Genomic DNA, 25,667 nt, shown 5'->3' on the forward strand with positions numbered 1-25,667 from the left:
AAAAATTCTTTGATTCCCCAGGAAAGTAATTCTAGGAAGATACAAAAGACATTTCAGGAAAAGTTTCAGACTCCTGAAAGCATTCAAAGCTTTAATATATTGTTCATTATTCACATAATTTGGAAATTAAAAAGGCGTTGAGATTTCATTGTACTTAAGCAATAAAATGTTATGCCACTTTTACTCTTAAGATAATATTAACTATTCAATAAAGTAGTTGTTCATGGTTAATTTTATGTGATGAAAAATCCCACATTCTTGATAAACTACCAAGCAATTATTTAAAATATTTTGATATAAAAGGACAACCTAGACACAAATTTGAGGTCTAACCTCCTGTGACCTAAGATCTTGGCAGAGAGGCTAAGCACAGCAAGACTAGACTTGACAGAATGTTAGAAGGGCACCCTGTAAAGAAAACATAAGTATTGCAGGAAATTAAATAAATGTATCACTAGGCTGAGCTCTTCTTATGGCTTAGCACCTAGGCAATGCTCAGAAACTGACAGACAGACAGACCTCTCTTGTCCATTAACAGTGAAACCAGGTTTCTTTTGCTGGTGGTTCAGACATAAGCCATCAGCAGCATTGGATGCAAGTAGAACACTAGGCTTTAGTTAAGAGAGGAGCTAGTAGACACATGAGAGCAGTACCTTCATTTCCACTCCATTGAATGTGTGTAAGCTGACATAGGAAAGAAAACAATTCATGTATGTGGCAGTTCTACCTCAAACAAAAAAAAACCTTTAGACAGAAAAGGCCTGTTCCTGATGTTTTCCCATTGTCACTCTACCTCCAGAATGGCTGTGCTCATCTCCCATTTATCCTCCCACACTCTCAAGACCTCATGTGTGGTGTCTCTTACTCAGTCAGCAATTTACTCCTTGCCTGGGAGTTATGAGAAACAGGTCATAGGTGAGTCATTCTTACATGTACCATGGAGACGTGCCACCAACCTGCGTGACAGTAGCTTGTGGAAGCTAAAAGCCACCTAGGAAACACCTACTAAACTACACCAAATCAAATGCCATCACAGTGACAGATTATAGTGCTGCTCCCAGCTCATTTATCTTGTCTGAATTAGTAGGTCAAGGGAGACTTTCTCCCTTCAAAGAAGGGAGGAAGGCATCTATTAGCCTTCAGTGAGATGTATACCTTTGAAAAGCAATTTCTCCCTCAGGAAGGATGATATCCATAGTGACAAAGTCAGAAACAAATTTAAAACTACATTGCCCCTAAATCTTTCCAGCAGTTTCAACTGAGTGTGATATCCTTCACTTCTGCTTGGAAGTTGTTTGGGCATCAGTAGTTCATGCTCTATTATACGAATACTGTCTCCTCTTCCTCCGAGAAGTGAAGGGAGAAAGATGTAAAATTGTTGCTCTGTCTCTGGTTTAGTATGTTTGCAAAACGTTTTGAGATAACAGAGTAAAAGTAGGTTATATTCACAATTAACACATAGGTTTTATATGAAGCTTAAAAACTATAGAAAAAATATTCTGAAATACTGATGTCTCCAAAATGCAGCTATAACCTCAGAAAAGGCATAAAAAAGACATCATTACTTTAGTTGCTTTACAGAATAATTTTTTTCATTTTTCTCCTGCTTATATTTGTTGTGGAAAAGCAATCATTTTAGTGCTGGTTGAACAAGGCCAAATGAACCCTGATGGCTTGAACACGGCTCTTTAAAAGGTTTTTCTTTTGAGCAACAAATTACTTACATTAATGCACTTTGCTCTACTCTAGTAATTTTTATATTTTCCCATAATGTTCAAACATTGGAGGAAAGTCAGCCGCCATACCCTCACGTCAGTATTCTCTTCACTAGCCAGTGACATATTGCAACAATGACTTGTTGACATCATTAACATCTACCAAGGCTGAGGATGAAGTTCTACACAATTTTATTTCATTTGAAAGAAAAAGCAGGTTAAGCTGGGTTTTGGCTGTCTCAGATTGATGGTATTAAACATTATAGAAAGTCCTTTTGTCAAGTTCTTACTTGCAGGTACTGTACTGTCACAGAATATATGAAATGATAGCTTCATTTCATGGCAGCATTTCCTCCCAGCCACTGGAAATACAGCCCATATGGGTGCCTCCCCAGCAAGGCCAGGCAGTGTATTTTACATAGAATGCTCCCTGTGGCCCATATGGGGCTCCCTTTATGCTGTGGCTACAATTCTTTATGCTTAGTTGGCCAAGTCATCTTTTTTCTTCATGTTTTCTGGGGCAGAGGAAGAAATCCAGTACTGCATATAATATCGCATGTCCTAATTTATAAATAACTATATTTATATGTCACTGCATGTAACATTGATTCACTTTTGCTGAAGTAGGTTTTAACCCACTACAATTTCTCACTGCAATATTCACTGGGTTTGCCTCTGAAAACAGAAAGGGAATAAAACTTAAAATTGTGCAGGGGGACAATCCATTAATAAATCAGTTCTCTTGTTTCTAGGAAGTAAAAGAGCAGGCCACTCGCACCCAGGTCTCCTCCCCGAGGGTCCCACAAATACCTGGTACAATATTGCCCTTCATGCCTTGGAGGAGCTGCAAGAGGTGTTTGCCACCCTGGTTTTGAATGGTGGCTTGTCTTGCTGGACAAGAATCAGCTCACCCGAGCACAGTGGCACATTTTGCGCAGAGGCAATCTTGTTACCTGAAGTTATCTTGCTGGTTTCTGGTGTGCAGCTCATACTTCCCAAAGTAACAAGCTGTTTCTGTACCTTCAGATGCTCCCAGAGCCTTGCACAAGATCTGGTAGTTGCTGTCTGCTCTTCACTGCCATTCAGTGAAAAATACCATCTCATGGACACTGAGAAATAAGACTGTAGTTGAGTCAGATATGTTGGTCAGGCCAATGCTCAACACCACCTCCGCCCTGGGGTAACATGGCAATGCCATAAAAAGAACAAATTTTATTTCCTAAGACCCGAGATTGGTTGTTTATTGCTAGCTCAGGTACCCCACTGAAGTGCACAGGCAGCTTCATGCTGCTTGGTGGAGTCCCGGGATGGTTTTAGAGAACCAGGCAAAGTGACTCGGACCCAATGCATGGTCCCTGATACACATATTGACCAAAGTGGGATACCCTGGATTTCAGATCTGAAAGAGCTGGTGTTGATCTGCGCCTCCCCTGTCAGGCACAGCCTGCGGTCTTGTGCCAAAGGGGTGGTGCTGAAGAGCAGAAGCAAAGAACAAGCCCATCAAAGTCGATGCTTTTTGTAGGCAAGCTCCTAAGAGCTGATCGCTGTACTTGCATGAGCCTTCCTTTTATCTTTCTTGCTCGAGTGCCAAGCAGGGAGCAGATGGTACATTACTCAGCCTTAACTGGAGGGTAAGAAAGTGTGATTTTTTTTAAAAAACTCAGTTGAGACCCTCAGCCCATTTAGATTCCCAGCTCAAAGTTTATTTGTCTTACACAGAACTTGTACTTTCTACCCCTCTCAAATGCTAATCCTCTCCACACATATGCTCATTATGCAAAAGCATATGACAAACACCATCTGGAAAAATAAATAGCTCCTCAGCAAACCGTGCTGCTCCCCGCCTTTACGTCACCCACCTCACTATTGTCTCTCCTATTTTTGTCTGCAAGACAGCAATCACTCAATCAAGCTATTAACTTAAAAGTGCCATCTCAGTCAAGCAAGCTGCAGATCCCAGGCTGGGCAGTAAAGCCCGTTCCATTTTTCAGGATGATGTGCATCTTCATGATAATTCGAAAGCAGCCATAGCACTGAGAAAAAGAAATGCATCTTTTAATGGACAGTTGATATCACTGAGGGATACTAGTCCTGAGCTACAGAAGTCCATTCTTGTTTTTCAGCTTGAAGGGTACATTTTCTCCCCTGTGAAATATACAGCTCTTGTCATGAGCCCCACCTAGTCTCCATGGATTCCTGAGCTAGTCCTTCATCTCTGACAGATTATTGCTCATACTGTTCAGAGCCAGGCAATGGTGCTAAATAGGGAATGACATTAGCCAAGTTCAGTGATTTCTCTAACTTCTATGTAGATGGTAAGAACAGTTGTACTGTCATTATTCATGATGGACTTGCTGTCTGCCAGGATGTTAATCAAAAGAAATGAGAATCATGTGTGCAAGAGAAAGGTATCTCAGAATATTCTGTTTTTGTACCAATGGGTTAGGAAAATCATCATGATTCAGCAAAGGAGATGTCTATTTAGTTAAATTAAACAGGATCTACACAATCCAACCATATTGTGTTGAGGCTAAGTAACCAAGAGAAATTCAAAATGCACAGCCAAAAGACTCAGCGGCTGCTGCTGTGATATAAAGGCAGAGCTTTGTAAGTACCCTGCAAGAATTGTGTGGCCATAAACACTGCAATATTATATCTGTTTAGAAAAAATATGAGACAGAATTCAATGATGACCTTATCTGAGCCACAAATTCTTGTCAATTATTATATGCTTGTAGGGACATGTTTAATGGATGGCAAAACGTCCTTCTCATTTGTCCTCAGAGACAGCACTGCTATTGCCCAGCTAAGAAATCCATTATACAGCTACAAAAGGGGCAATTTGATTTCATGAGCACGTGCCTGTATTATTTTAAGAATAATTTAACGTGGGCAGAGGAAAGCAAAATCTGTAAGAAAGAAAGACCAGGGTTTGCAGTAAGAACCCTGTGGTTCTTGCTTCTCCTGAACATTTTGGGGCAGGGGGGAGGGACTTCATTTTTGGTTTTCTCCCCATTTACTGGGAGTTTCACCTCACCTAAAGCAGAGGAGTTTAAGTCTGGTATGTGATTTGAGTGTTGATGTTACTCTGAATACAATATACACTCTGTGCTGCTGAATATGCCCTTAACTCCCTTCTCTTTGTTGTTAACAACAGACGAACCAAACTCCTGGAGTGCTCCCTCTGCCACCTCCCCAGGTCTGCCGGAAGTAGCTCTTTCCCTCGATGACATTATCTCACCATTATCTTCATCACACATAGCCCCACCCTCTGACCCTTCTCACCAGATAAGCCCAGAGCCAACATGGGATATCAAGAGGGAACAAGATGTAAGGAAACCAAAGGAGCTTTCGGTGAACGGTCACAAAAAGAAAAGGTTAGGAGAACAAAGAGAAAGGTCAGCAAGTCCTAAAAAGGTAGACAGGTCAAAGCATGAAGAGGCTTCTTGGAAAGGATATTCAGAAGGCAAAAATAAGACCACTGATGGTGGCAGGCCCACCTCAGAAAGCAAAGTGGTGGGACACAGCATTATGATCGAGGCTGGCACAAGAGAGCACGTGTGTGCTGGAACCAGTGATGAACAGTTTGGGAGGCTGAGGAAGCTGGAAAGCAAGAGAGGAGGATCTCTTAGCAAAAAAGAAGATCACAAATCTGCAAATATCAGTGAGAAGAAACCAGCTGCAGCACCCGACCATGTCAAGCTTGATACGGGTGCTACCATGACGTACAGTAGCAACCGCTGCAGCTCGCCTGGAAGTGATATGGACCACAGCCAGAGGGACCCTGATGGGAAACCCAGCGAGTTCCCCAGGAAGGGACATCTCCACTCCATTAGCACTCGCAGCACCAACACCACAGTTCGAAAGGCAACGGTCTCCCCAGGGCCATGGAAAATCCCTGGCTCAGATAAGCTACCTAGCGTCCTGAAGTCTGGTACTTCTGCCATGAGCAGATAAGCAAGGGACTGTTGCCCTCTAACTGTCTCAAACTGACGCAGAACATTCTTCTTAGTTTTTGTCTCACATTGGTTTGTTTTAATTTATTTTAACTATCACACATATACACAAAGCATTGAGGAATGAAAACATTAGTGTGTAATTCCATGACAATGTGCGCAGTATCTAATAAGTTCAAAAGCATATAGTCAACACGGAGATTTAAAATCGACCCTAAAGTCCCAGTTCCATTTTAGGGACTTAGGCAGCTATGGAAGAAACCAAAACAATATGAAGGACAGTACATCAGAGAAGGATAGTGCAGTGTAGCTTTAGCATTTTTTTTCCCACTGCATGAAGGACTTGGATTTCATTCAAACTTTATATCAAGAAACTGGAACAAGTTAGAGCAATCACAAACTGGAACATCGCCTTAAATAAAACTGCACGGAGCAAGCTGAAACAGAGAGAGGATCTTTTCATGGAGCTAAAATGTTGTAAATAAATTGTTCTCGACATATCTAGACAGGGGCTAAAGGGTTTCTTTAAAGCATCATTCAGAACTGTACACCCATGACACCTCTCCACTGTTAACACTTTGGGATAGTCCACGTGGTACCCTGTAGCATAGTTCACTGGGCGCTACGGGAGGAGTGGGGAATCCAGTGGATTAGTTTCTGTGATACCATTTCTACTGCCATTTTTGTGAACAAACCATGTTTCTGTGCATTGGAAAGGAGTTAGGGTGGCGTTGTGTTTGCAAATTACTCTCAAAAGTGGTTTATTACAGGTTCCCCAAGTCCTGCAAAGTAGCAGACAAACCAATTGGTCAGGCTCAAAACCCAGACATCTGCAAGGCCCTTGCAATGAAAGGAAGAGTGCTACAGAGAAAAAGCTGCAGTTTCCTTAAGGAAAGGCCTTTCCTTCCTGCAGAAGATGATCGTTTCACTTATCAACAGTGCTATGTTTCATACCCATCTGCATTTAGTTAGGACACTCTCATCTTCCATCCCCTCAGTTTGGCAGAGCAGGTGCCCTTCAGGCACACGTTAACAATAATTAGACTGGTTTCTGAAATACAGTTGTCAGTGTCCTCGTTCAGTAAATTCAATATATTTCCATTTTCAAAATAGTTTCCATGTTACCATTTCTTCCCTACCTCCATTTATTTTTTTTGTTTGTTTTGTTCTGGGTTGGGTTTTTTTTGGTCTTTTGTTTTTAACTTTCTCGCTTGTCTGTTTTGAATTTCAAGCCTTAAGTGCCAGGTAAACATTCCAGTCTGCCTTCACAGGAAATAACTCCGAGTTCAGTCAAACAGTCATTATCTTGTTTCAAAAAGATGCGTGCATGTCTGTGTAAGTGTGCATATGCTTATTTGTCTGTCAAAATTAAAACAAAATCCTGGGCAATAATACATTGGTAATTAAAAAATAAGAGAAAAAAGTCATGAAGAAAGTACTGTCAAAAATTTGTATTTAAAAGTTACTGTTCTCTAGCAATCTTAGTTCCTCACATGCTCTGCTGAAAAATTAGACTGAGATTGGCTTTGTTCCAAGAAATTAGCACATTACTGTATGTCTCAAACATTGCACTGGACTGAGAAATTTATAGGCATGTTTCTTCCTGTCCAATTATTTGAAAAGCCTCAAGTCAAGGATTTTGCAGCTTTCAAAAAAGTTTTTCCTTTAGAAAGAAAACTCCATTTAAAATATGATTTCTAAAAAAGCACAAGTCCATGTAGCTGTTTATAAAACTCTTATTTAATGGAGGAAAAAAACATCTTTATCCCCTGAACTAGAATCCAATATAATTTGCCATTAATTTATTGAATCTGATTTTGGACAATGCTTCTGTAGTGTAGATGCACATCCCAGTATCTTATTTTTATGTATAAAGAGAGCAAACAATAAAATCTGAAAAACAATTGAGATTATGCTTGCATAAACTCTAATTTGCACAGTTCACAGCTACTCCTTGTGCAGTAATTGCTTTATGCGGCTGTAATCGATAACCTGTGAAGACAGCACATCATCTAAACCCCATTCCAAATAATATTTCTGTGTAGTGTTAGCTGTGAATTTACCCTGTACAGCTCTATCTCTATAAATATAATTCCATGTATTAATAGTCACAGAAAGGCTGTAAGTGAGCAACTATTTTTATGAAACGCACCACTATGGATAAATTAACTTTTACAGAAATCTTGTTTACTGTATGATATTCTAAACCACTGTCAAATAAAATATATATCCAAAAGTCGTCTTTTTTTTTTCAATTTTACATAGTCTGTGTTAATTTTGAGTAACAGGCTTCAGCATTACACTGAGAAACAACCATTTACATGCATATGAGTAGAGTCAATTAACTAATGCATTATAAAAAAAGAAGGCTCCATTTTGATTTCTGACTCCAAAGAGGGGTACAATTTATGAACATATACGTATGTGACCAAATAAATTCCATATAGGCAAGTTAAGCTCTATGAGGCTACACGCAGAGAAACCTCTCCCTTGGTGGAGAAGCCTGAATTCTTACTCTCCTCCTAGTCTAAGGAGACACAGGACCAGGGTCGCCAGACTCCCTGCACTGAGAGACACATACTATATATATGTCTCTCATATACCATATGGCATATACCATATATATATATCTCGGAGCATATACCACATATACAAAAGGAATCTGGCACCTCTAAGTAGCCCTAGAAAGGTTTGTTTTCAAGCTGAGTGAAGGGGGCATAATCTGATTTCCAGTTTATTTTACAGAAACAAGAACAGAAAAATGCTCCTTACCTTCAGTTAGGCAAAATAAATCACCAGTTTACAGACTGGAGGCACTGTAAGATGTGCTGGCTCAAAAACTGACAATATTTTTCACACAAATATGACCTTTTTTAAAACAGCTATATCCTTTTTTCCTTAAAATATCATTTTCTTCAAAAAATAATAATTTGCCTTCATACACCCTGAGTCAGTTTCCGCAGAGCCTCATTTTTGAAAACATCAATGTTCCACATAAAAACTTCAACCAGCTGAACTAATAACATCATTTTTCGTTACAATAAGCACACAACAAATTTGAAGCGTCTTTAATACTCCAAAATATTTGCTCCTCTTTAAATAGCCATGATTTTCATGGCTGGAAATCTGAGTATGGGTATCTCAAAGGTATCACAGGGAAGCATGCCAAAGCAGTATAGCCTCACCCATTCTGTTAATAACATGTTCTTTCTCTTTTAGACATAGTAGTGCAGCATTTGCAGTGCATTGTCATTCCTGTGACACCTTTTTACCTACCTTTTCATACCTATGCAATAACATGGAAACTGGATGCTTATTTTGATGCATATTCTCTACTCCAAACTCCAATGCATTGGTGTACGTAAGCTTGCCTGCATGTGATCAGCAATCCACATCTGGGAGGAGTTTTGGTTAAACCTTGTAGGCAGATAGATGTGCAGCCCTTTTCTAATTAATGGCAAATGTTGTCTCTGGGGCTCAGCATCACTCCAGGTATTTCTGCTTGGCAGCTTTAGGAATTCCATACAAACTACAGGGCCTGGAAGAGCTTCAAACAAGTTTAGTAATACAAAAGCAATGGAAAATTCAACAACTCCCACAAGGGTTTTTTGCCAAAGGTGCCATCTTTTCTTCCAGAAAGCTGCTGGGCTGACAACGCTCTTCATCTAGGTACAACGGAGCATGGGCTGTGCTGGTTTCACTACACTACCCTCCCTAGAACAGGAGGGACATTTGTAGCCTGTGTATCTACCTATTCCATGGCCTCAGTGGTAAGACAGACAACAATTCAGCACCACTGTGAATAGCTGTCTGTTAGGAACTGATGCAGAAGTTCAAGCACAGCCCCATTTCCTCCCTGGTATTTTTCATCTCCCATCTGAATGTTCAGCATCATTGCCAAGAATTTCTCCATCAAAGATCAGCTTCAGTATGATTTTCGCCATCTCTGCTGAATACGAACATCTCATGCTTGGCCTCCTCTACATCCCAGGTGCCCTCAGCACCTCCAGGTCTATCCTGAATCTCTTCTCTTCCTTCACAGCTCCCCACTACTCTTGTTCTTAAGCCTACCTCTGAGATAAGTGCTGCAGTTTTGCAGTGGATTAAATCTTTCATTCTCCATTTTTCCCTTCTGTGTAGCTCAGAACTTTGTCTTCCTCTTTTTAATTCTTTCCTTCTGCCTCTCTCTCACCAGCTGGCATCATTTGCTACTCTCAACCTCTACCTTACATGTCTCAGCAGCTCCACTTTTGACACCTCTACTGAGGTGTCTCACAGTGCCAGTTACTCACAGTGGACAAGTCATTAACATACATATAAACATATACATACCAAACACTTTGTACTGAAACCCAACCCAAATCACCTGCTCGGCCTTCAGAAACCAGCAGTGATGGCTGATTAGACATTCTAACTCCACATGCAGCCCTTTGTAAGTACAAATAATGTCTTTTCCTCAATCCATTACAGCTGAATGTCTGTACTGATAATGATCCAAACATTCAGGCCAGGGTTTGTGGCTGCAACATGCTATGATCTCTACTGGAAGTCTCTAAATTCATTTCACAAAGGCAAGGACAGGCACAGCTGCAGGCACATTTCTGTCTTAGCTACTACACTCTTTCTGTATACCGCTGCTGCAGCAGAAACCCAGGGCCAGAACTGCAGAAGCGTAAGTAGAAAAGCACACATCAGCTAATGAGGATGTCACTCTCCATGTTTCTCCTTGCTTGGAGGGAAGCTTTGGTGTGAAGGGGAAAAGTTTCTTGGTACAGCACCATGGAGCTCAAAGTTAGAGAAGGCTTTGGACTTGCCCAGGGATGACTGATCTCATTAGGGATTTACTTCACAGTGCACTTCTGTAAGTCTCCAAAAGAGTCCTTTCCCTCTGTTGTCCCCTTGACACCTAGAATATTTGCTGTAATTGTTGCTTAAAAGGCTGCAGAGGCAAAGCAGGCTGCCTACTCTCATGACTAATAGGGGACTTGAAGAGAATTCCCATGGCTGTGTTATGCACGGCTCCCACCATCATCTCTATTAGACTCAAGGACTCTCAAGGCGGTTTCTTCATCTATCATGTCAGAGCCAAACATCATCTTTACCTTCACAGCTGCAATTGAAAGTGTGAGCCTTTTTAATTAGCCATTACTCACAAACAAAAATCCAATGCACTTTCTGGATAGGAACAGCCCCAGGAGGGGCCATGACTCAAACTTCACGGATACCCCGAGTCCCTTGCTGGACAGCCCAAAGGTCTCCCGCGTAGCATGCAGGACCAGTCTCTCCCTTGGTGCAACAGCTTCTCCCCACCATTTGAATAAGTACCCATAATCTCTGCACAGACCATCACCCTCCTGGAGCCAGCACAGGCACACTCGGTTCAGCCTTCAGGGTCCCAGATTATTTTACTCAGTATTTCTAAGAGCAATGACATGATTGCACATTCATCTCCATAGCTGGCACCTCAGCTTAGAGCAAGTTCTTTAAAATACATTGTCAAGACACAGTAACATAAGCAGTAGCACTGAATTATAGTCAATCGAAAAATGATGGTTTGTCCTCTTCTGCCTTTAGTGCCTCTATGGCAGTAAGTCACCCTGCCAGTTCAATTAATCGATAAGGAGAGTTTTGCTTACAAGGTATAAATATATCTCTTTTAAACAGCTGGGGGAACACCAGTGCACAAATACCCACTCCCAGTCGTGCACACACAGGGACCTGGAGCACCCCCTTCCAATCCTGCTCAGGAGCTTCCCAAACACCCGTGTCAGAGATGCATGGCTGCTCCTCTCAGAGAGTTAAAACATATAAGGATGCAGAATGACCCATAAAGATATTGTTCTTCCACAGATGAACTGCTGTATTTTAAAAATAGAAGATATTTAAACTGAAACAATAAGCAAGAAATGGTATGGGGAAAAAGAGTGACAGGGCTTTCTGCTATGGGACTCTTGCCAACCTGCTCAGTTTTCTCCTTCTACAAGCTTAAAAATGAAAGGAAGATGGCCTATCGAACATGAGAGAGCACTGCAAGCTGGAGGGACAGAGAGGAAGGGGTTTTAGTGATCACACTTTTAAAAAATGTGATTTATTTAAGCAAAAGGCCTGGATAAACACAAGGAGAGGATGGCACCAGAGGAGAGGAGAGCACCATGCCCTCTGTCCCCAAGGGACAGCTCCAGGGTGCTGACAGGCTCTTCCAAACAGTAATCCCCTGGGTGCTCCAGAGGCTGCAGCAGCCTTAGCAGTGTGCTGGCACTGCAGTGACAAGCCAGCAGCAGAAATTATTTCTCTGCAATGTAGGAAGATTGAGAATCCAACCCCTGTGATGCTTCTCTTTACCTGTGTGCCCCAGGATTGCTGGTACCACCAAGGGACAGCCCTGTTGCCCTCCCAGAGATGCTGTAGATGTGGGAGCAAGGGGGAGTAACTAAAACATGAAAGCCAAACCCTGACCCATGGCAAGAGCCCTTCCAACTTAGAGAAGTTGGAAGAAAGGTTCTGAGCAACCGCAGGAGATCCAGTAGGAGTGAGAGCAGGCCACTGGCATCCTCCTACCCTTCCCCTCCCAGTAAATTAGGGCCATTGCTGTCAGTGAAGCCACCTGAATTTTTACACTGCTTTTCTAATGCTCTACAGAAAAACAAAAATGTTTTTTCTTCCTGGATTGTCCTTTGCTCAAAAGCAGTGAAAAAGAATAGGCAACCAAACCAGCCCCAAACACCCTCCAGCCATCACCATGGCTCAGAAGTTTCTATTCATACATATGTATGAAATTAACGAATATTGGTGTTTGTGATTAAAATCTATGCTAAGAGCTTTATCTAAAGTACTTAAAGAATCGCAGTCATAAACCAGAAAATTGTTCACTCTGTCTCTAAACCAGCAAGTACGAAGAGCTACATTTAAGTACCTATTTAATTCAGGAAGATAATCAGACCTTTCTCTGCGTAGTCCACAAAGCTCGCCACATACAAACACCTATTCCAATTAGCGCTTGTCCTGGGTTCAGCAGTAGCAGCCATTTTTCTCCATCTTAGTAGGTGGCGCAGCACTGGGATTTTGACTTTCAGGCTGGGAACAGCACTGATAACACCGATGTTTTTAGTGTTGCTCAGTAATGTTTACTCTGACCAAGGCCTTTGTGAGTCCCACGCTCTACCAGGGAGGAGGGGAAGCCAGGAGGAAGCAGAGACAGGACACCTGACCCAAACTAACCAAAGAGGTATTCCATACCACAGCACGTCATGCCCGGTACATAAACGGGTTACCCAGCCGGGCTAGATCACTGCTCGGGTTGGGCTCAGTATCAGTCAGCAGGTGGTGAGCGACTGTTTTCTCTTCCCTTGTTATTTCCCTTATCATTATTATTATTGGTGGCAGCAGCAGTGGTTTGTGCTATACCTTAGTTACTGGACTGTTCTTATCTCAGCCCATGTGAGTTACATTCTTTTGATTCTCCTCCCCATCCCTCTGGGAGCAGGGGGAGGAAGGGAAGGAGCGAGCAAGTGGCTGTGTGCTTCTGAGTTGCCGGCTGCGCTTAAACCATGACAGCACTTCATTCACTCCAGAAGTTTCTAAAACATAAGCCCAGCAGTCAATACGGAGCACTGTAACGTGTTAGTGCAGAATATTCCAGAGTATCTCTCAAACCTGGAACATCACAAACAATATCGATTGATTAAGCTGTATACCCAAGGAAAGATGAATGTCAGCATGTGCCTCCTCCTGAACAGCTCCTGTCTCCTGTATTCCTAGCACTGCATGGCTTTTTGGGGTGGTTGTTGGTAGAGATATACCCTGAGTGCCACCGTGCTGTGATGGCTTCTGCAAGTCACAAAGGGTTTCGGAAGAATCTTCCCATCCAACTTGCACACTAGCACTGCAGAATCCCCTCTGCACCCAGGAGTACAGAGAGCAGTCCTGCGTGGCATCCAGCTGAGAGGAGGCACAACTCACAGGGCTACACAAACAGCCTGCATCCCTGGGCATACAACCTAAATCCTACACGGCATCACCTCCCAGCAACTAGCACCTGGCAGCACAAGCCCCAAACTGGGAGAAAAAGCTCTTTTCCTAACCACAACAGTTTATCCTGAGACCTTGTTTTGGGGTCCACAGCCCCCTTAACCTGGCTGCTTGTTCATTAGCTATGTTAATTTATAGCTAGACACTATTCCTAAGAGAGGGCAGCTTCAGAAATACTTCTGCCCCGATTCCACATCCCCGTGCATGATAGGCTTCACACTTAACAAAATTGAAAGAGCCTGACCCCAGGCTCTGCTCATATAACATTTCAGGGGGATCAGCAACCTTCCTCCCTGTAGGAAGACTCTTTGAGCAGCCCCTGCCCAGTTCTCCACTCTCATCTCTCATTCTGTTCTCTTTATATTGAACATTTTGCATGCTGGCATACAAATGCAAATGCAGCCTGAACAGATTCCCTCCACACCTTCAGTCCCCTGAGGTTAACAAGTAGGTCTCTACTTCACTGTTTTATGGGTCCATTATGTTCTTTGATTAGCAGCTCTTTCCCAGACTGAATGGCTTTGAAATAAATTGAGAAGGTTTGATAGTGTTTTTAAGACTGATTGTTGAAGTGTTTTGCAATTTACATAGAAATTATGCATATTTTAGTCTCACTTATGAACACTAGCATCCTTGAGCTTCATTAGCTACTCCAAAATCCCTGCAAAGACCAGCAATGGGACTGGAGGTGACAAGGTGCAAGTGCATTGGGTCTGGATGCTGCCAGAGCTCTCCACTCTTTGTCAGACCTCTCTATTTAGGAAGGTCCCCACTCTGCTCTGCTTCAATCCCCATTGCTTATGCAGCTGCTGAAGTCCAAAGAGAGTAAATGATGAACCAACGTCATGACAAATCTCCCCTGATTTCCCCATTCATTTCAGACATTGTCCTCTCACCAGGAGAACACAGTAAATAACATGCACAGCAGCATATGGCTCTGCACCACTGGCCTAAGAGCAGGCTTGCCAGAGCAACCTACCATGGAGAATCGGAGGCTGATTTTCACCATCCAGGTCTGGGTTACTTCCTGGGGACCTTAAATCACGACACCTGGACAACATAGAAGAGAGGTTGTGGACCTCTGATCCAGGACTAGCCATGTAAAGATCACAGGCTCAGATGGAATAAATGGGCTCCACAAGTCAAAGTCGGGTGGTATGAACTGTCACTATACAACAGTAGCGGTTACTCTCACATTAAGCTATCAAGTGCAGGAACCTCAGCCAGCATAGTGTGAGTGTTACATCTCTTTTACAAAAGATTTTATTGAAGTAATAGATGAAAAAGCAAATAGGCAGTTGTAGCATGTGAAATATGAAGCATGAATTGACCCTCTCATTTTGATGGCATCTCTTACTCCCTTTCATTGCAGTTACAGCCAGCCTTTGTGTGTCAAAAAACGGCCAGCTTCTACAGGATACAGAAATGGTGGGAGCTGATTTAGGGGGAAGTGTGGGAAGATGAAGCGGGCTTCTGCTAACATTGCTCTGTGCCACTGAACACTGCGCACACGTACGTGCACATGCACACACATGTATCCGAAGCAGAGAGAACCAGGCAGCTCTGCTGCTGGTGCTGACTCTTCCTTGTAACCTCACTGCTAGGGAAGGACAACTCAGATGTATGATATTAGTGGTGCTCCAGCCCCCAGCAGGCTTGCTGCCAGGCTGCTTGGGACTGTGCTGCTGGCATGCAGGGCATGGCACACTGGCATGGCCCTGCTAAAGGCCTTGTACTCCATATGCAGAAGTATTTATAGGCAAGAGAAAATAAACTGTATAACCTAGTGCTGATATTTTGAGCCTCAGCAGTAAGCGTTAGTAGAAAATGCAAACATCGTATTTTCTACTAAGGTCTTTCAGTAGAAAAGTGATTCACCAGCATAATAAAAAACAATACTGTAAGAGAAAACGATTTTGTCCTTTAAGTAAACAACAACATAGTCATATAATTCTTATAATTAGCTAATATCACACAATTTATAAAAAAATACTGTAAGTTACTTTGTATGTATGTATCCTTAGGGAACTACCAGATACTTTACAATGTCTAAAGGAATCAGGGCATGAAAATACTGACTAAAACTGACACAGAAGAAACTACCCAGTCATAAGAACTCAAATCACAGCAACACAGTTACACAGACTGACCTGAAGCCTAAGTATCCCAATGGATATAATCCATAAATAGCATACTACAACTATGTAAACCTATAAAAATAGTATGACAAAATCCAGTTATAAAAAAGTCAAACTTTGAGTCTTTGGCAGAGAGGAAATAACCTCCTGCAGGATGGTATCCTCTTGGTGTTTGGTCAGCCTAACCAGCTAGGGTCAATTTCACAACAACAAGGCTTTAAACCAGGAATATCTGTAATTTCTTCTCTGTGTGTTCATTATGGAATGCATTTTTAATTAATTTTCCACTTTTTTTGAGTTTTCCTATTTCTTCCATCATGACAACTATTGCGTAGCAGGTCATCACCAAGAATCAATGATTGGGAACATAAATGTTGGTGTTCCAAGTTCAGTCCATGCCTCAGAGACTAATGGGATACAGATGCAGAACAGGATCTATCTTATCCAAGTTTAGATATCTACATTACTGTTACACATTCTAGGCTTTTTCCAAAGAAATGATTCTACTATTCTCAGAGAAATAAAAGGTACCCACATGAAAACAATGAACTGAGAGTGCTTAGCAGACAGTCTGTGCTATGCGTGAATCTCAAGATGCTCTTTAACTTCCTGTTTTCTGAAGGATGTTTAGGGTTAACAGAGCAATTACAGTTATTATGCCCCCTGCACCATATAGTGTCATTGGTAGAAGAGCAGGATGTTATGGTCATGATATGCTGAACACCATAGCTGAACTGTTTGTCTATACTAGAATTAACCCATCCAGATTGTTCGTATCATAAGGAAAAAAGGAGATTGTAGCACTACAAGGGAATGGCTGTAGTTACGATATATTTGCATCAGTCACAGCTCAGTTTGAAGCTCCATTGCTACTCAGCGGGTGACAAAAAAGGCACTGTATGAGTTGGGACACACTGGAGGTAATTTTCTTATTTCCTACCTGGATGATACTTTAATCAGTTGTGTTTGTAGCCTAGGGATTCTGAGATAGGAATTCAAAAGGACTTCTTTTCCTAATCCCTTTTACCAACTACAGAACTTTTATTTCCTTTCAATGTTTCCTCTAAGGAAGCAAAACCCCTTTGAATTAAACTAACATTAGTTGTCTATTACCAGATAGTACAAAGAGAGACAGAAATTAAGGACTAACAATATTCTGAATCTAGCATGACCTTAAATTACAGCAGGTTAATAAATCACTTCAAATATAAATCTCTGTCTGCTCTTACCTTGAGTTCTGAATACCTTTAATCAAGTAGCATAATAGAAATTTGACGATCAAAGGCTGTAACTGCTGGTGAAGTGAGACTACAAGTTGGAGAGCCAGCTGGGACTTGAAATTTGGCTGTTCAACAAAAAATGCTTCGGAAATTCAGTCTCTCTGGAGCCTGTAAAACCTAACAAAGTGATGGAAATGTTTCAGTAGTTAACAAGAAAAGCCATTGTGAAGCTTGTAAAACCCAGACTAGGTGATGCAGGTGGGAACTTGGAGACACCAAGGAGCTAGGAATGGAAGGAAAAGACTTTGGGGTGAGTCACAAGATCAGTGTTCATGAGCACAACTGTGTGGGATGATCTGTGGCAGCCTGTGTCCCAGCAGGCTCTTCTGGCACACCATTCCCCTGGGATGAGGACAGTTGACACCACCAGAGTTTGGAGACCTACATCCTGAAAAACATATGTTGTGCAGTAAAGCCAAGACTCACAAACCTTAAAGAACCAATGATGAACGTGGGGTTTCTGTCCAGCTAAGGAATCTGAAGGCCACTGCAGCACAAGTATCATAATGCCGTTGTCCTGCAGCAGCTCTTTGTGGAAGCTGAAGCAAAGCTCCCACCTTGCTCATTCTTTGTTCTTCTGTAACACGAACACAAAAAAAAGACTTGTGTGTATCTGAATATTTCTTAAATTACCTACATACCAGTGATCTGCAAGCATAAACAAGCAGTGTTTATAAGCCTTCAATCTGAAAACCTAGGGAGAGAAACACATAAGGGACAACTCAAGACAGAGTTTTCTTATTCAGAGTGGCAGTAACCTGCTTCACACACCTCCCTCCACATATGAAAGTTGCACTGGGCTTCTCAATTTTAGGTGTTCATGTTTTTCTGAGCATGTTCTCCTTCACGTATTTGCTCTCCAGGCTCTTCCTAGCGGGGTGAAAGGCAGCATAAGGTTGTCATGGTTTTCTCCCTGTTTATCAATATTACTGCTTACAGCTACAAAACCACCTTCATCTTAGAGACATAACTTGTGGGTATGCCTGACCCTCCATGCTTGGGAAGCTCTTTAAGGGAAAAAAACATATCCTTACAAGACTTAAGTTTTACAGAACTCTTAATCATATAAATCAGAGCAAACTCCCTCTGAAATAAAAACGGAAGCTTGGCTCCACTGAAATCAAACATAAACCCCTGATTTCAGGGTGGACAGGATCTCATCTAACACCTGGAAGAGAAATCAACTGTTCTGTTTATTACAGCGTGGAGGAAGCACTCCCAGCGAGTACTGGGCTACTTGAGCACTTCAAGCCTTTTACGAGGAAGATTAAAGCCAGAGATGTAGTGCTGAGCCCCTTGCTTCAAGTCTCTACAAAAGGACAAGTAATTCTTACATATCATGGAAGATTTCAGCACGTTCTGGAATCCAGATATGTCGACTTGCCCCATCCAAAGCACCACACTCACTGCAGGGTGCTGACTGCTGCAGCACTGCCCTGCATGGTGAGACATGGACACGTCCAGACAAGCCACCGGGGTGGCTTGGTTATGCATTGCCACTCTATGTCCAAGGCTGAGCCGGCCATGGAATATGCATAACCACAGTCACACAGCACTCTGCCTCAGCTAAGAAGCGTGATGCACAGCAGCCATCTCTGATTATCAGTGTAACAAATGCAAGCTCCATCATCCGCAGCCCAAATAACCTATTCATGGAGAATCAAAAGCAGGCTTGCAAGCTGCCTTTCCCTGCTGCCCTGCGCCCCAGCATAGGTAACTCCAGCCATGGTTTTGTTTATCTAGTATTTTCTATTTGATACATAAACCAGAGCATACAAAATGCATATGTGTGTGTATTTGTACGTAGTTGCATACATTTGAGCCAATTCTTACAGCTGTCTGCGCTGATAAATTATATCTATTGCTGGTCCTTCAGGTTCCTTCTGATTTTCAGCAGAAGACCTAGGAAGACAGCTCACGGGAATGACTGCTGCTCTTTAAACACTACACACCCCTCTTCAAGGAATGCAGGTCTCAGGAGGAGGCAGGGCTTGGCTTGCAGGGGATGAGTAATTGCCGTCTGGAAGCAAACTGCAGCACTCAGAATATCAGTGCCTTCAAAATGTAGTTTTCAGTCACCATCTGCAGGCAGGATGGAGCAGAGCAGCTCAGCACCCCAGCTGGAGCGGGCAGCACTGGGCTGAGCTGGGGTAAAGGCATGGCGTTGCACTGGAGGATGAGGAGCAGCCTTGCTGTGCAAATCACAGCAGTGATCTGCAGACAAAATCTTGTCCACCATTCATTGCTTAATCACCTACCAGCTTTAAGGGCCCGGTTTCCTTACATAGCTGTGAAGGCGCAGTTGTTCTGCAGCTCTGCCAGGGCCAGGCTGGGGAATAAGTACAGGTTTGCAACATGCATAAACACCGATTTTGGTAAAATGACAGAAAGAATAATTTTAAAAATAAGGAGGAAAAAGTTATACACAGACACATACACATTTGGGCACACAGGGCAGAGCAGGCACATGGGTGGCAGTGTGTGACACTGGGGCAGCACCAGGGATGAAATGAGGAGCAGCACAAAGCCCTGCAGAAACTGCAGGACTGTGCTGAATACTCAGGCGGGTGCCTTTCTGCTGACCCAAAGCACCCCTCAAATCACAGCAGCTTCCCAAGTCTCACGTCAGACTAGAACGACAGCTTAAAGAAAGTGAACTATCTGCTCAAATGGCAACATACATGGCAATTGCATGAGCCAAACCAGATCAATTCCTAGATGTTCAACTCAAGGACAGCGCCATACACATGAAGAATCTGGGAGAGGGATGTGCACAGTACAGCTGCAAGATCTATAGCACCTGTACAGCGGCTCATCACTCCCCAAATACAAATACCCACCAAGCTCCTGCCTGTACCGAAATGTTGTCTGCTTGACAAATTGATGCCAAAACCTTAAGCCAATAAAACCTTAAAGGCAAATTTCCCTTGCTCCCTACTTTGGAAAGCAGTGATTGAGAGCAAGGGGTTTAGCTTCAGCCCAAGGCACAAGGAAAGTACAACTCAATCAGTACTTTCAGTTAAGAGAATATTCCCCTTAGCTGATGAAGCACAAGGAATCTGGAGGTTTTGATTAAAGTCTACCTTTCAGCCCTTCCTCGTCTTAGGAGGTTTCACCGTTATCTAGGCACTCTCCTTCCCCTGCTGATGGACAGCTTGCTAATATATGCAATATTACTCAAAACTTGTCAGAAATCATTTACAAACCCATCAACATCAGCAAACTGAAAAAGGGAATATTAACCCCTAATTCCAGCTAGTCAAGAACTGTACTTTCATTAGTTTCTAACAACAATTACCCTGTAACAAGTTTTTCTTCATTTTTTATTGTGACACAATCCTTAAATCAATACGTTTTTATAGCCAAAGTAATGAGTTTTCTCTGTCATATCTGTCTCATAATACATCTTCTAAGAAAAATGAGATGAATCATTATTTTAAAGCATTGCCTTCACGATTATTTTTTTTTCATTTCATTTATGATATCTGCATACAGGAATTAAAAAAAAAAAAACACAGTTTCCATCAGCCTCCCAGAATGGGATTAATTTACTGTAACAAAAATGGATGGGGGCATCAGAAGTGCTCGCTCCAAATATGCTCACAGTGACTAATATCATGAATATGAAAAGCTATCTTAACTGATTCTAAGTTGCAGATGGATCTTGGCAGAAAGGATGCCAGAGGAAATGAATGTAATCACTGCAAAATATGTAAAAATGACAGAGAGAGGAAAGTCTAGACAATGTGAGATGATTGCCATGCTCTCCAGCTTGGAATGCAAAGCTCTTCTGATTGTTCTGGGGTTTAATCTGCCGAACACACATCGCTCTTTGAACCCATATGGGCAAGCAATTTGCCATATGTTTTAGTACATAGCACAAGTACCTGAAGATGCATTACTGTTAATGCTGCAAATAGAGAAAAGGAAGAAATGCACCTGTCTCTGATACACTAACAAGAGGGTGGAGCATTCCAGGGCTCTTTCTGAAACAAATGTCAGCCCTCTACATGGTATCTGCTCCTTCCTCATGCTCGTAGCCATGGAAGCCCACCCAACTCCTTCACTCTTTCCTAATAGGGCAGATTGTAATAGTGCTTTGATCTTCTGGACGGCCATCCTTTGCATCCTCTCCTGTCTGTCTGCATCTAGGGTCAGTAGAAATGTTTCAATGTTTGATACCACAACCATTACCCAAACTGTCTAACCTACACTATTCTCCAGTACTGCAATGACCACTACTACCTTTGCAGAGCTGGGCTGGTATCTCGATGAGTAGAAGTCACAGGTGTTGGTAGAAGGAGCTGGTTCAAAAGATCAGATCCAAAGAAAAGGGCATTGCGGTTCTCAGTATATTCCCCGCCTCCCAGCTCCAAGTGCTAAATTTTCATCATCAGTAGTAACAAAGCATCAACTTTATCTTCAGCAAAGCTAGATTTTAGAACCTTTTTTTTTAATGGTATCTTCAAGCATTAATCATCAATTCTGCCATTTTTGTTTTCCTAAGAAAGGTCACTAGCCCAGTGAAGAGCATTTGAAAGAAACCAAATATAAAGGTAGTGGGAAAACCCGCTATGCACGTCCCAGTAGGGCACCCTTTTTCTGTGCATTATTAAGCTAACACAAAGAACATTTTGAAGAATACCATTATGCTGCTGCACAGAGAAAAATGTTTCTGATTAGCATGTACTCAATATGCTTGGAGAATTAGCTCTCCTTCAGAGCGTTCCAGCAACAAGTGAAACATCTGTTGCTTCCTCCAAGTTATCATAACTATTGCAGAATTATTCTTCCACATACCACGAATTTCTAATTTTTTTCTTTTTGCCTAGAAAGCCAGGAATTGTGGTGCCATTGAAATGCACAATGCGCCCGTGTGTGTGTGTAAAATAATAGTAAATACTGGCAGCCTCTAACTGCAGCGTTATGTCACCTCAAGGCCAAAATTGTTGGCCATCTACATTATTTGCATTCAATGTATCAATTCCAGTCTACACACAAAGGGAATTAATCCCATTTCAACAGCTCCAATGGCTCCTATTTATTCCAAGGTTGATGCCAGTGATCACTATTGTTTGTAGCTACACAATATGCTTTCTGCAGCTAAAAAGCCAGCTTCATTTTTCCACTCCCTAACTGCAGTATATTGGTTGTGCAGCTGTATCGGTACCAACACTCATGGCATAAACACTGAAATAAATCATGCTAAAAGAAAACCACAACTGGGTTGGAGTAGCAAACAGCATGGCAGCAAAACTGTGCAGCTGCACTCAGGAGGAGAGGGAATTGCTTAAGCCAGCTTGATGAGCAGTGAAAACAAATCGTAGCACAAACAAATGCAGAGCTTGAACAGTCAGAGCTCTCTACAGCACTGAAGTCAAAAGACCCACAAGAGACTTTGTCCCATGGTGACATTCATAAGAGCAGTGATAGGCTCACCTCACTATATTCAGAGCTGGTTATCTTTCATCAAGAGCTACTTTAAAAGGCATTGAGCAAAGGGCAGGCGAGAGATGGAGGTTAAATATTGTACTTCACTCTTCCTGCTGTGCTTGTCTGCCCAGTAACAGCACAAGTGCTGGGGGGTGAACAGCCTGTTACAGACACAGGGCTCCAGTGCCTGCCCCCAACAGTCATCATGGAGTTACTTCTTCCATCCACACAAGCCAGGTGAATAACTGAATTAACAATTACACTGAGAAGCAGTCTAACTTCATAGCATGGGTTTACAAAAGACTGGAACCAGGGTGCCTTGCTGGAGGACAAGGGTAAAATGCCCTCCTCAAGCCCTGCAAACATCCTTTGACCAGCCTGTGAAGGCCTGCTAGGAGTATCTTTGACTCAGCTGCAAAACTACAGCCCAAAGATAACATAGGAGACATACGGAAAGCCTTGTGTGTCACCTCTACTTGTTTTGAGCACAGGGTACCCTTGACTCCAGCTGCTGGGAGAACACACATTGCAGTGTCTGCTCTGCACAGAGGATCTCTGCCAAACAGGGAGGACTCTGTGTTTCTGGATGGGTTTTAGAGCTTGGTGGCATCACATCTTCACATCTGGCAGTGGCATTGCCATAAGGGATTTTCAACATAACGGGTGGAGAATGAAAGCAGTGCTACCCATACAACTCCCTGCAAGCAACCGGAGCAGCATTTCCCCATGAGCATGTAGAGTGTAGAGCTGATCTTATCCAGCCTTCAATTCACTCACTGTAGTAATAAAGCAGCAGATCTCTAGGGGTACACCAGTTACTGTGGTGCTGGCTGTGACTATTTTCAGTGCTGTTGCTATGCCTGCTCTGTGCTGTCTCCAGGATGCAAGAAGAGCTGTACAGAGGTGGGCAGTTCACCAGCTGAGTAATGCAGCTTAGAGGAGACCTCCAGAGTGCTGGTGCGGGTTTATGGAATTTGCATTTGGAAATCTTTATTTTTCTAATAGCAAACCAATAAAATAACAACAACAAAAATAGAAAAAGATGCCTTGCCTTCCAGGGTCAATCCTGAACTCATCACGCAGCTGTGAACACTGAAGGCTTCAATGTGGAATAAAACAGCAAAATACAATTAAACCACCCTTATTTAGGTGGCTAAAAGTTCCACATCTGATTCTAAATTATCCACACTATTTTCCTTTTACTCTTAAAGAAATATCCCAGAAGATCACAATTAGCATCAATATCAACTGAAAGAATCCCCCTCGGAAGGCAAACGTGTGTTTCTAGTGACTGCAAAGGAAGCCTTGGGCCAATTCAGCATCTAACTTTCAAACACCTGAAGCACAGGTCAATGGACCCTACGGAAAGTGTATGGCCACAGACAAAGGTATGGCCAGCAGGATGTGCAGAACTGCTGGAGAGTGAAGACTGTTGTGCTCTGGGGGATTTTATGCAAAGCAAAACAAACAACATGGGCACCTTCTCAAGATGATTTCCTCCGTTATCTTGCAAGGAATGACACTGGAAGAAAACCCAACTGCTTTCCCCATACAGTTTGTTGGTTGCTATTCATGACTAAAAGATTTGCTCCTCCATCTCCTGTACCAATACAGATATTGTGCAGTCACGCAGTAAATGAGATTGCTCTATGGACTAAGAAAAAGAATGATGCAATCCTTCTCTTCCCAAGTTTGTTCTTACATCACAGCAAATTCACTACTGAGAAACTGGTAACCAAAGTGTGCTAAGGAGGCAGCAGCGCATACACCAGCAGTACCAACAGCCTTTTCCCTTCTTTTGCCTCCAACAGGGAAGTTGGATACGTTTGGGTTTGCAGTGCCCAGTAAAGACAGCAGCAGCGGTCCATAGAAAATAACATGAAAGACAAATCTAGCTGTTAAAGTATCTTTCCGCATTGTGTCTGTACTCTAACTGGTGCTGTTCTATTCTAGTATATACCAGGCTGAGATAACATTGTAATTTTACAAAAAAGGGGTTGTAAAATTTTTTTCTCTTTTGGCAATACCTGTAATCTACACACTGGATGGTTCACTGGAGCCTACTAGAGACCGCAGGTTTACAAATAGGTTTGCAATCTTATATTAAGCAAGCAGCGCACAGATACAATCTCAATAAAACTCACTTCTTGGGGTTTTGTGAAAGGTCTTCCATCTCTTCAGATTCCAAAGGTGGCACTCGGGAGGATACATGAAAATTTAGCCTATGCTATGAGCTGTAGAAATACAACTCTGTCTTTAGGAGGTACCAGGACTTCCTAATCATAACAGCCAGTGTAAGACACAGGACATATTCAGCATATGCTGAATTTGTGCCTGAACACCACCAGCTGCTCAGATTTCATGTAGGATTTTCTGTTGGATGGGACAGTTTACAGAAGTTCAGGACTGATAAAAATGGAACACAATCTGAAACAAGTCAGTAAGCAACAGTGCATCAGTCAGATCCCATCATCTTCAGCTCCATAACCATTCAGAAAAGTACTTAGACATAGATGGGGTCTGGACTAAGGAAACTTAAACCATGAATAACATTCACGGTGAGGTGAATGTTGAAAAGAACCTCTCCGAAGGTGTTAATTTCTAAGTGTAGTTAGTGTCTTTCATGACCATCAAAAGCAATTTTGAACTGTAAGCAGCCTACATTAAGAGAAAGTTTAGAAAGTGAGCAAAGGAACATGAGTGTGGAGTGTAACCTGCTGCCCAGTTACCAATGGTCATGAGGATACCACCAGCAGAACGTTTAAAGTCCAAAAACAAAGATTTGGAAAAAACAAAATTACGCTAATAAAAATGGATGTTTGAAAGCAGTTAATAGAAGAGTATTCTGCTAGAAAATGCTTCACTAATCAGTAAACAAATAGACAAAATACATGAGTTATCATGCATTGATTCGATCCAAACATTCCATAACATGTTATTGAGACATTTCACTTTGATGTCAGTAAGTACACCAGCTTGTATTTTGATTTTTACATGGAAATCTACCCTGTGACATAACAAAACAGTCAAAATGGTGATTGAAATTAATCCCTTAAATCCTGGTGAAATAGGACTGAATTCTGTTTCAGTATTTTTCAAACAGAAACAGTTATTTGG

At 42.2% G+C, this 25,667-nt stretch overlaps 1 protein-coding gene across 16 annotated transcripts in view; it reads left to right on the plus strand.

Moving 5' to 3' along the window:
- MAGI2 (membrane associated guanylate kinase, WW and PDZ domain containing 2) overlaps positions 1–7,920 on the plus strand; it is a 738,716-nt gene extending 730,796 nt beyond the window's left edge. For 12 of the 16 annotated variants that reach the window (XM_061467333.1, XM_061467318.1, XM_061467323.1 and 9 more), the window contains one exon: positions 4,873–7,920. In XM_061467333.1, the coding sequence (XP_061323317.1) occupies positions 4,873–5,672 (800 nt within the window). In that variant the 3' untranslated portion in view covers positions 5,673–7,920. The remainder of the gene's footprint in view (positions 1–4,872) is intronic. The other 4 variants (XM_061467328.1, XM_061467330.1, XM_061467332.1 and 1 more) reach the window with 2 other exon arrangements.
- The last annotated feature ends 17,747 nt before the right edge of the window (positions 7,921–25,667 follow it).

The sequence above is a fragment of the Pezoporus flaviventris genome, unplaced genomic scaffold, assembly GCF_033815535.1.
Source record: "Pezoporus flaviventris isolate CSIRO_AGI_PZ_B2104156 unplaced genomic scaffold, CSIRO_AGI_Pfla_v1 ptg000045l, whole genome shotgun sequence".
Taxonomy (NCBI): domain Eukaryota; kingdom Metazoa; phylum Chordata; class Aves; order Psittaciformes; family Psittacidae; genus Pezoporus; species Pezoporus flaviventris.